We start from the raw sequence: 10,883 nt of genomic DNA, 5'->3' as shown, positions 1-10,883 counted from the left end.
TCGTACCCACTTACAAATCGACGCGTCCATAACATCCTGGAGCCGCCTCCCAACCACCGAGATAGCTCTGGAACATTCCATTCAATGACGGGGGTTTTATTTTGCAATGTTATCAAATAACTCTCATGTAAGCAAATTCTTGCCATAGCTAATCTATTTTAGAATAAAATCGTAATCTATCTATGCTTAGATAACCTAATTCAAATTGGCAGAGACATAGAAAAATATTTGTTTTACAATCGTGATACGTTCAACTACTCATTTGTGCTGAAATCCGCATGTCTGCTCCACACATGTCTAATATCGCTATCGCTCAAACTTCGATCGCGGTGCCGGTGGCTTGTGTTTGTTTACAACATGTACTTGTGTGTGCATCTATATGGAGGAAGCATGGGGCTGAAAAAACAGCACCACGCGGTGAGGTAAAAAACAAATCGGACGTAAGAAGTCGTACATTCAAGAGCTAAACAGACAAATAGCAAAATCAAAGTCCACTGAAAAGGTCTTGACACTGTAATGTATGTTCCAAATTCATGTCTGGCTTCGTTTCGAGAGAATTTTCTACACTTGTGAAGGTTTTCTTTGCAAGAGATCAGGAGTGAGATCGGTGAAGTAGCTAAACGTGTACTCTATGTGACTGTTGCATGCATGCGTGCACGTGGCTGGGAGAGTGCGGCAAGAACGCTAGGAATGCACCACCAGCAGGTACGGTGGGCTGCACATTCTTGGGGCAAAATTAGACTTCATTGTTCAGCCCGTCTAGTATATATATTCATAATAATTCTAATTCTTCATGAAATCACGATAAAAATGCTTCATATATTCATAATACATTTTAGAAGCGTAATATGAAATATTTTGACTTTTTTTTGCAATCCAAAGAAAAAAAATATTTTGAATAAAAAATTAATAATTAATAGTTCTTGACTCAAGTTTAAACTTCGTGCGTCTTCTTGCAGTTACCCCGCAGTTGCCCATGGATACGACGCATAAATAATCAGCTGTTTGCTGAGTTATTCCTACCCTACTGCCTCTGTTCAAATTGAGAGCGATTGTGATTTTATCGGTGGCATTTATAGTTTCATGACCTAATCCAATAAAACTAGACAAATTTAAACATCAAATGTTGTGACAGTTTTTGTCAGAATTCCCTATCAATATCACTTGTTGCCACGATAGTTTTCAGATTTCACTAGCTTCATTATCGAAGCTGGTCTGAGGCTGTTGGACATTTGAAAGAACTGCTTTGTAAGAAATCACCTTCTTTTATTTATTATTTATTTTCACACACAAGAATTTTGATGACTTACATAATCTTTTAAAACTATTCTAATGTCAAAATATTTCATGATGGTATGTGTTCTGTCTTTACATGGCAAGATGGGATTTTTTTTTTCCTTCCATCCAGGGTCAAAGAAGGAAGTGACAGGAAGGAAACCAACACGATAGGGAGGAAATGAAAAGGATAGAATGAAACACCTGCTGAGCGGGCTCTTTTTTATTGATTTTTACAATGGTGAATGTAGTACATCAGAATTTAAGTACAGTTCTAAATAATTTATTATTTGAAAAATGAGCAAAGAAAATGGGATATCATCGAGTTCTAAATGAAAACTAAATTAGCATCGCCATTTAGATCTAATATTTACTAAAGAATAGCCTTGATGCAACCTTATTGTCAAGGTTTTGGTTGAGTTTCTTTAGAGAAACGAATTTTTGGAGCACTAACCCGAGTGAACAACCAAAAAGTTTAAAAAGAATGATGAAATGCAGGTCTCTAGACCACTCCTGTGCATGAGCGAGCAACAGCCCCCGTGGACAGTGTCACTCTCGTCCTTGGCCTAGGCTAGGCTACTCGTGTCGTTCTCGCCATCATCAACGTCATGGTCACACGAAATAAATTGCATCAAAAGGGTTCGTATATCATCACCAGAATCATTATGATCATCATAGCGTCATTATCATCTCAACCACAGCAAAACCCTGAATATAATTCCCACCATAGTTACTCCCAGCTCACAAAAACACATCAGCAAACGTACAGACATCGCAGACTTTGTAGCTAACTACGTTAGACTTTATAGATCAATGTTAGTTGTACACAAAATGAAACGGAGGTGGAAAACTAGTAATGAATACACGGAGATCATCAACGATGGCATTTTACTGTAGAAAAAATACACTGAACATCTTGCACCGCAAAAAATTTGAAGTAAAAAACTACGTTGAGGAAAACTAGGGTGAAAACCCGCCGCTTGGAAGACGAACGATGAAGACACTGTACGGTAAAAATGCACACGGAAACAAACGAGTGGGTACCATACAAAGTATGAATGTTCTCGCACACACGTAGATAATCTACATCGTGTTCAATCAAAAAACTCAACAAACACTCGAACAAAAACTCACCTCTAAATTGTTGCAAACGAGATAATCACTTCAAAAATGGGGGGAAAACACTTGTGGTAGTACGATTGTACTCTAAGAATAACAGAGATAAGATGATACGAAAGCAAAAGAGAGAAAAAGAGAGAGAAATGGACAGGAAACCTGCAGAAGTTATGCCACACTCACTGGCACTTAAACGCAATTCGACACACACACGCACACAGGTAATCAGATATCGTCATGGACCCCCTTGAGGAGATCGATACCACGATACCACAAGCCAATCACAGACACAGAATCAGACCGAGTGACTCATTATGAAAAAAAAAATCGTAAGGCTGTTGAATATTCATTAGCACAGTAGCCAATAACAGAGGCCGTCTCATGAAAACTGCCCCGTGTAAAAAATGAATGGCAAAAAAAGTGTGTCAGAAAGAGTGTGTCAGATGAAGTGGGTCAGGAAATGGCGTAACCCGATTTGGGTTATGGCACTCAAAATACATGTATAAAAAAAATCATATAGAAATAAAAAGTAAAATCTCATACAACTATTAATCCACAAACTAAGGGACACTGAGTTTGTGAACTGATCAATCGCTCTTCAGGAGCGTACGTATAATACTCAGTAGTTGAACGTAAAATGTGTGCGTATGCCCCATTACGGTGCTTTAGATCTGCGACGCGGACGTTTGAGACGACGAGTGAGTGCGTTGGACGTTCCCCTCTCCAGTCTCTCCCGGCGTCGTGCTGAAAAGCAGTTTTATGCCCCAGTCACACAGTGCTTTACGATGGGTTACGTCCGCCGCGGATAGATACGGATGAGTGGACGTAGGGGGACGTAGCGTGGACGCAGGCATCCGCAGGGTCGTAGACGTAACTGTCCGTAACTAATCCGTAAAGAAACGCAAAATGACGGGGCCAAGCCTGCGAAATTTTGCAGAGGGACTCCACGGATGCAGACTTACGCAAGTAACCGTAACTAAACGTAACTTTCCGTAACATCCGTAGCTTAGACGCAGACCATCCGCAAATAAGTTTACCTCCCGTCCATCGTAAGTATCCGAAATTAACCGCAAGTTAACGTATCACAACACTTACGACCGCTGACAATTGCGTCCTTGGGCGTTTTCCATTTTCCTCTCCCATGGGAATAGAGACTCATGGTAAACTACTAGTACACCACCCGTGTTGCTAAGCTGCAGCGCATTGTATCTGAAGGAATGCTGCAACTCAGTCGGAGCGGTGGAGTGGCACTTAGAACGGCTGCATTGTCAAATTATGAAATTTCTCCCGCAAAATAAAGTCATTTTAAGTGGCACCCATATACAGATGACATTGTTGACCCTTGGTGCTGAACTTATTTTTCTTGCACTCTCTGAATGTATGTTATTCGAAAAATGTCAATATTTTGGGTAGGGAATGGGGTTACAGCATATTATTTACTTTTCTGGCCGGGGAGGATGTGGGGCAGCGACAAACTATACAAAATAAAAACGACTGTATTTCTAAAATGTCTTAAAGGGAATGGCTAGTAACTGATCAGTGGGAATCAGTGGGAATGCTGGAGATGATTGTTCCAATCCTTGTGGGATTCATTTAAGAGTACATTAATTATATCTATTGTTGTGTGTAAATTATTTGCTTCAGAATGGTCTCATATTCAAATAATGTGCATGCCTGTACAATGTCGGGGCGATAGTTAACGGGCCTTTAACGATCACCCCGTCACTGTACAGGCATGCTAACCTGGAAACATTGAACTGCACATTACTTGAATATCAGGCCATTCTGAAGCAAATAATTTTCACACAACAAGAGATATGTACTCTTAAATGAATCCCACAAGGATTGGAGCAATCGTCCCCCAGCATTCCCACTGATTCCCACTGATCAGGTACTAGCCATCCCCTTTAACCACTTTACACTCCATGGAATGTGTATTACATTTTTTATTTTATATTTTGGAAATGGAGGGGTGTTCTTAAGTCCAGATGTTTATTTTTTATATCTGGAAACTTATCAAGCCTTACGGTAACGCAGTAGGTCATGACTATCGATGCACAATTACAGCCATGACAGCTAAAGCAAAGCTTGTCTATTCCATGACTGTAATTTATTTGTTCCTACTCTATCGTTTAACTTATCGATCTATATTGCATTTTATTTATGGTATAATTATGCTATGTATACTGGACATTGATGATGTATATATTCATATTTGAATTGCACAAAATCAATTCAAACTTACAGTTCAAAATTTCATTTTTCCTCTATTGCTGTAAAGCAAATTAAAGGAATGCGAAAAAGTCTTCACAAGGTGTGCGTGACATAACTTCAGCTTTTCCCTAATGTACAATATACGACAGTCCGATATGTGATAACCTTGTTGTCATCATATACTAACCGAGCAGGGATCGTCAAAGAAAAACACATTTTCCATAATTATTCATAACAATCTGTAACTATGCGTAACTCTCCGCAAGTATTCAGAAGTATTCGGAAGTTTACGCAAGTCGAAAAAAACAAATAAGGTGTCAATTCGTAAGATTATCCGCAAGTGGACACAGGTGTCCGCATCTGATCGTATCTGTCCGTATCGCCTGCATTTTTTCCGTATTTTTTTTTTTGTAAAAAAAAATTCTTGTGACGGCAAGGGATCCGCAAGAGTTCGTAGGAAAAATGACTTTTTTTTTGGACGGAACTCCGGACGCAGAGCATTATGTAACTGGGGCCTTAGATTTACGCGGAGACGCAACCACTAATGTCAAAATCGCCCACTAATGTCAAAACAACCACTAATGTCATAACACGTGACGACAAACATGTCAAAACAACCACTAATGTCATAACGCGTCGACGACAAATGTCATAACAACCACTAATGTCATAACACGTCGACGACAAATGTCAAAACAACCACTAATGTCATAACACGTCGACGACAAATGTCAAAATCGGATCAACCACTAATGTCATAACACGTCGACGACAAATGTCAAAATTTCCATTTTTACTGCAAATGTCATAACACGTCGACGACAAATGTCAAAATTTCCATTTTTTCTGCAAAATGTCATGACGCGTCACAAGGGCGGATCGAGGAATTCCATAAAGGGGAGGCGCCTTTACAAAATCAAAGGATGGCGCGACCCTCGCCCCCCTCCCCCATTTTCTTATTCTTATTTCTATTGTGTTGCCAAAATAAAGAGAGGGGGCACTAAAGGGGGATGCGCCCCCTCTAAATCCGCGATTGCGTCAACCACAAATATCAATATTAGATTAACCACAATATTTAATGTCATAACACGCCGACCACAAATGTCATAACGCGACACAGGGCCGGATCCATGTATTCCGTAAAGGGGGGGGGGGGGGGGGGGGCTTTACATATTCAAAGGCTGGCGCGACCCCCTTTTTATATTTTTTGTTTCTGTTGGTTTAACCTAATATAGTGAGGGTGCACGAGAAGGGGAAGCCCCCCCCCCCCCCTTGATTCATCATTGCGTCAACCACATATGGAAAAACTCATTGCTTGCATTACAGGGGCGGATCCAGGAATTTTGCACAGGGGAGGCGTCTTTACAAAGTCAAAGGCTGGCGCGACCTTCCCCCTCCCCATTTTCTTCTTTTTATTATTGTTGTGTTGACGAAATAAAGAGAGGGGCTCTAAAGGGGGATGCGCCCCCTCTCAATCCACGATTGCGTCAACAACAAGTCAAAGTCAGGAATTAACCACAAACGGAATAACACGTCGACCACAAATGTCATAACGCGTCACAGGGGTGGATCCAGGAATTCCGTAAAGGGGGGGGGGGGGGGGGGGGCGCCTTTACAAAATCAAAGGCTGGCGCGACACTCCCCCCCCCCCCAATTTCTTATTTTTGTTTCTATTGTTTTAACCTAATAATTACCCCCTCCCATATTTTCTTCTTTCTATTTCTGTTGTGTTGACGAAATAAAGAGATTGGGCACTAATTGGGGATGCGCCTCCTCTCAAGGGATGAAAAAGAGGGCGCTATGGACTGAGACACACGCGGCAATTTCGTTTGTCTCGCAAAAGTAACAAAATTTCACCAAATTGGGACGTCTACTTCATTCTTGTGGGCCTCACATTGTAACAAAACGACGAAGTTAGAAACATCGTCTGAGGATGGACCAACAAAAATCTGCTCGGCCGCAACGGTTAGCCGCTACAAAGGCAAAAAACTATGGTCCTTCTGTGAGAAAACCCGCAGCCCAGGTACGTGCAAACAGCCCGTCAAGTCCGAACCCGAAGGTCACTAAAACCCTGCGCCCATGACTCCGGCCGCTTCCCAGCGAGAGTCGTTGGAAGGCCAAACAGCCAGCGATGCAGAATCTGTTGAACTGGAGCCTGATGACGTCACAAATATGGCTGTCGCATCCAAGACGGTAACTAACCCAATGCACCAAGATCGAGGCGCCACTATGCCCGCCGATAAGAAAGCACTGGCCTCTGCACCTCCCAATGTGCAAACCCCTGGAAGCTTGGACGCATACTTCAAAGAAGCTACCAGCGGATTCCAAAAAATGATCCAAGACGCTGTCGACAAGTTCCTTGGGAAGTTGAGCGATCTTGAGGCCAACATTGAAGCTTCTATCCAATTTGAAAGCAAACGGGTCGATGATCTCGAAGTCAAACAAAAGGAAATGGAAGATAGAATGAAAGCAATGGAAAAAGAAATTGCCGAGCTCCGCTCCGAAGTATTGAAGAACAAAGCGGAAACAAACAAAACCGAAAGAATATCTAGGAGGAATAACATCCGCATCGTGGGAATCCCTGAAACACCAAATGACCAGAGGGAAGACTGCGCCCAAATCGTCGAAGACATCCTGCGGTCCAAATTCAAGATGACTACAAAGGTGGAGCGAGCTCATCGTGATGGTCGCAAGGTGGAAGGTCGTCCCAGGCACATCTTGATAAAGTTTCTCTCATACAGAGAAAAAGTAGATGTCATCCGTCGTGCCAGGGAAATCCTTAGGCTGCGTTCACATAGAAGTATACTATTCGGGTATTCGGGGCTCGTTTTCGAGGGCACGCGAATAGCTTGAATCGAACGATAGGATTTCCTCACACCGGTTCACATAAGAGGGCACTATTCGAAAGTACCGAATAGCTGCGAATAGTATAGCAAAGTGGGAATCGAGCTTGTTCGATTTTCTTGCAGCGTATACCGTCTCTCGTTTATGAAATAATGACAATTTTGGTCTGGATTTGCCCTTTAGCAAAAATAAGCATGTAGACTGACATTCTGATGCAGTTTAGAAATTGTTAATAAGATTTGCTGGGATGTAGGAGAAAGAAATTCTCACTGCATGGGATGGTGAGTTGACGGTGCGGGTGATGGTGTATTCGGTGCCCGAATAGCGAATAGCGAACAGCGAATACCGAATACTTCTATGTGAACGCAGCCTAAAGGACGAGCGATATTTCATCATCGACGACTTGACGCAGACTGACCTGGAAGAAAAACAGAAATGGAAGAAACAAGTCCAAGAAATGTACAGCAAAGGTACCAAGCTGAGATTCTATGCCGGAAAATGGCGCCAAACCGGAGGCGCTCCCTTTAATTTCGAGTGAGTAGTCATCTCCTGTATACATTTCTTATAACTTCAACTGAAGTTTTGTGTACCCTACAGAGAAGATCAGTAACATTGGCCCAGTTGTACGTGATTATGATAGGATAGATACTTATTGTCCTGCATGAGTAACTCAGAAATCATATTTTAGGTATACCTATTGCACTCAAAAATTCAATGATGTTGGTTTAGTTAAAATGTGCGCATTGGTTTTTTCATTAGGTATACCCATTGCGCTCAAAATTCAATGACGTTGGTTTGGATGAAATATGCGCACTGGTTTCCTCATAAAAACACACCGGTTTTTGCATGATTACAAACATTCCGGTTTTTCATTACACTAAAGTGAAGTGGTAGAAGAAAATTAATCCAAAGTTTACTAGAATTGCTGTCAACGTGCAGTGCCAAATGTATATCAAGATACTGTATTTTTCCATTTTTTTTTCGTTGTCAGCAAAATACAGATTGAAATATAAGTTGAAATGAAATGTAATATCGTTGATTTTTTTTTTCCTTTTCTTGGCCCACGTGCCTTCAATGTTGGTCACTGGGATGTCTCTAATCTTTATGTGTTAATATAAAGTTCTGGTCTAAATTTCAGTATACAAGAGGTACATATATAAGTTATCAATACAACATAGACATTCTATCCATTTTCTGAATATGGTGTAACTACATGAATTATCCTGGACGTATGCTTCATCCTATTTTTGGGGGTGACTTATTCTTTTTAATACAATAATGATAGGTCCTTAAAATCTTCTCTTATTATTTTTCTCTCTCCTAATCGAAATATTTTTTGATTAATTGGTATTCCATTTCAGCTGATGTTTTGAAAATCGAGGTATGCTCCCAATTCCCCAACCTTTTAGCAGTTAACGTACGCAAGATTTCATTATCATTAAATGCAACACGCTTATGCATTCTATGCAGGTTGTATAGTTGCCCAGGATGAATTGTACAGTCTGTTCTTTTTGTTCAGGATGGCATCTGCAAATGGTGCCATCCGAACTGAATACAGTATCAGCCGAGTATCATATTTTTCTCCACTCACGCAGTGAACCGGCTGCACAGTGTATTTCACCAAGTGTGACTTGCTCAAATTTGGTTTGTGTCTTGAACCAGCTGCACAGTGTATTACAACCCTTTAGCAGTTAACGTATATGCGCAAGCTACATTTCACTATACTGCAACACGCTTAAGCATTCTATGCAGGTTGTATAGTTGTTTTGATACAGTTATAACAAGTTTAAATATAAAATAAAGATGTTTTCGGGTTTTGTTTTTTCTTTCTTTCTGGATCGAAATGTATATATATATATATATATATATATATATATATATATATATATAATAATTTAAATCAATTGGTATCCCAATTCAGAACCTCAACAGCTGATGTTTTGAAAATCGAGGTACACGTGTATTAGTATGCTCCCAAATTACCCAACCTTTTAGCAGTCAACGTACGCAAGCTATGCACACTTCATTATCATTAATGCAAAACGCTTAAGCATTTTATGCAGGCTGTTTAGTTAACTAGGGTGAATTGTACAGTCTGTTTTTTCTATTCAGAATGGCATCTGCAAACGGGTGCCATCTGAACTGAATACAGTATCAGCCGAGTGTTATATTCTTCTCCACTCATGCAGTGGACCGGCTGCACAGTGTATTTATAATATGTTAACCTGTATTTTGTTTGAATTTGGTGTGTGCCTTGTTCGCTATAGAGTTTTCCTTGGCAACCGTGTACTTGCACCATTATAGTGACGGTTGGCGGTCCCAGGGTGTTGGTCTTCTTGGGGCATAGGGATGGGGTGATTTTTTGCTCCGCAGTTATGGAACAGGAAAAATCCGTACAGATGATAAAAACGGTTTATTCATATAGATGTTCCTTGTGAACAAGCCCATTGCTGGTTCTTTCCAAATTGATTCCTCGGGCAAGGATTCCCTTACGCTGTAGCTGCTTGAGATCTGTACCCTTCAGGCATGGTGGTTGTCAGATCAATTTATTGTAATCTAGAGCCTGCACGGGGTAATGGTTCATTGTAATTAAATTTATGTTTATATCATAATGTATGTGATAAATATATTGATATGATTGTCGGAATTTTATTGCGATTAGATCCAGCACGGGATATGGTCAGTGACAACCAAATCCACGTCTATAGCATTTTCCATGTGAGAGATATTTGTCATGATTCTCGATATTTATTAAACCTAACTGCAATTAATGTTTTTGTTGTTGTTGATAAATACCCTTTATGATATAATAATGATAAGTTTAAAAATATGTTTTGTCTGTTTGGGTTTTTTTATATCTTTTGGTTGAAATATTTTTTCTGATTAATTGACATCCTATGATTTCAGAACTCCAACAACTGATGTCTTAAAAATTGAGGTATACTCCCAAATTACTCAACTTTTTAGCAGTAAACGTACGTAAGCTGCATTCCCTTATCATTAATGCAACACGCTTAAGCATTTGATGCAGATTGTGTATGGTCACCCAGGGTGAATCGTAAAGTCTGTTCTTTTTTTTATTTTTTTTTTTGTTCAGGAAGGCATCTGCAAACGGGTGCCATCTGAACTGAATTCAGTATCAGCCGAATGCTATATTCTTCTCCACTCACGCAGTGGACCGGCTGCACAGTGTATTACAATACAATAGGCCCTATATGTTAACCTGCATTTTATTCGAATTTGGCGTGTGCCTTGCGCTTTAGAGTTGCCCGTGGCAACCGTGTACCTGCCCTATGTAGTAACTGTTGGCGGTCCCAGCGTGTGGATCTTGTTGGGGCATGGGGACGGGGTGATCTTTTGCTCTGCAGCTATGGGAGAAGAGAAATCCGTAAAATAATGAATGATATATTTATTATAAATGGTTTATTCATAGA

General features: G+C 40.5%; 1 protein-coding gene across 1 annotated transcript; it reads left to right on the top strand.

Moving 5' to 3' along the window:
• Positions 1-6,684: 6,684 nt before the first annotated feature.
• Positions 6,685-7,987, top strand: LOC139708494 (uncharacterized). The gene is made up of 2 exons (XM_071620440.1): positions 6,685-7,388; positions 7,819-7,987. Exons 1-2 carry the CDS (start codon positions 6,685-6,687, stop codon positions 7,985-7,987), a joined length of 873 nt encoding a protein of 290 aa, XP_071476541.1.
• Positions 7,988-10,883: the final 2,896 nt, after the last annotated feature.

The sequence above is a fragment of the Diadema antillarum genome, unplaced genomic scaffold, assembly GCF_040938485.1.
Source record: "Diadema antillarum isolate AM-2024a unplaced genomic scaffold, OU_Dant_1.0 seq00001343_RagTag, whole genome shotgun sequence".
Lineage (NCBI taxonomy): Eukaryota > Metazoa > Echinodermata > Echinoidea > Diadematoida > Diadematidae > Diadema > Diadema antillarum.
The sequence above is the reverse complement of the archived record's forward strand: the minus strand, read 5'-3'. Positions and strand labels throughout refer to the sequence as shown.

Bases quoted from the DNA above. Each gene is read 5' to 3' on its own strand.
- LOC139708494 (XM_071620440.1), top strand. From the start codon at position 6,685: ATGACTCCGGCCGCTTCCCAGCGAGAGTCGTTGGAAGGCCAAACAGCC. The intron at 7,389-7,818 runs GCTGCGTTCACA...ATGTGAACGCAG, and splicing joins CGTGCCAGGGAAATCCTTAG to CCTAAAGGACGAGCGATATT.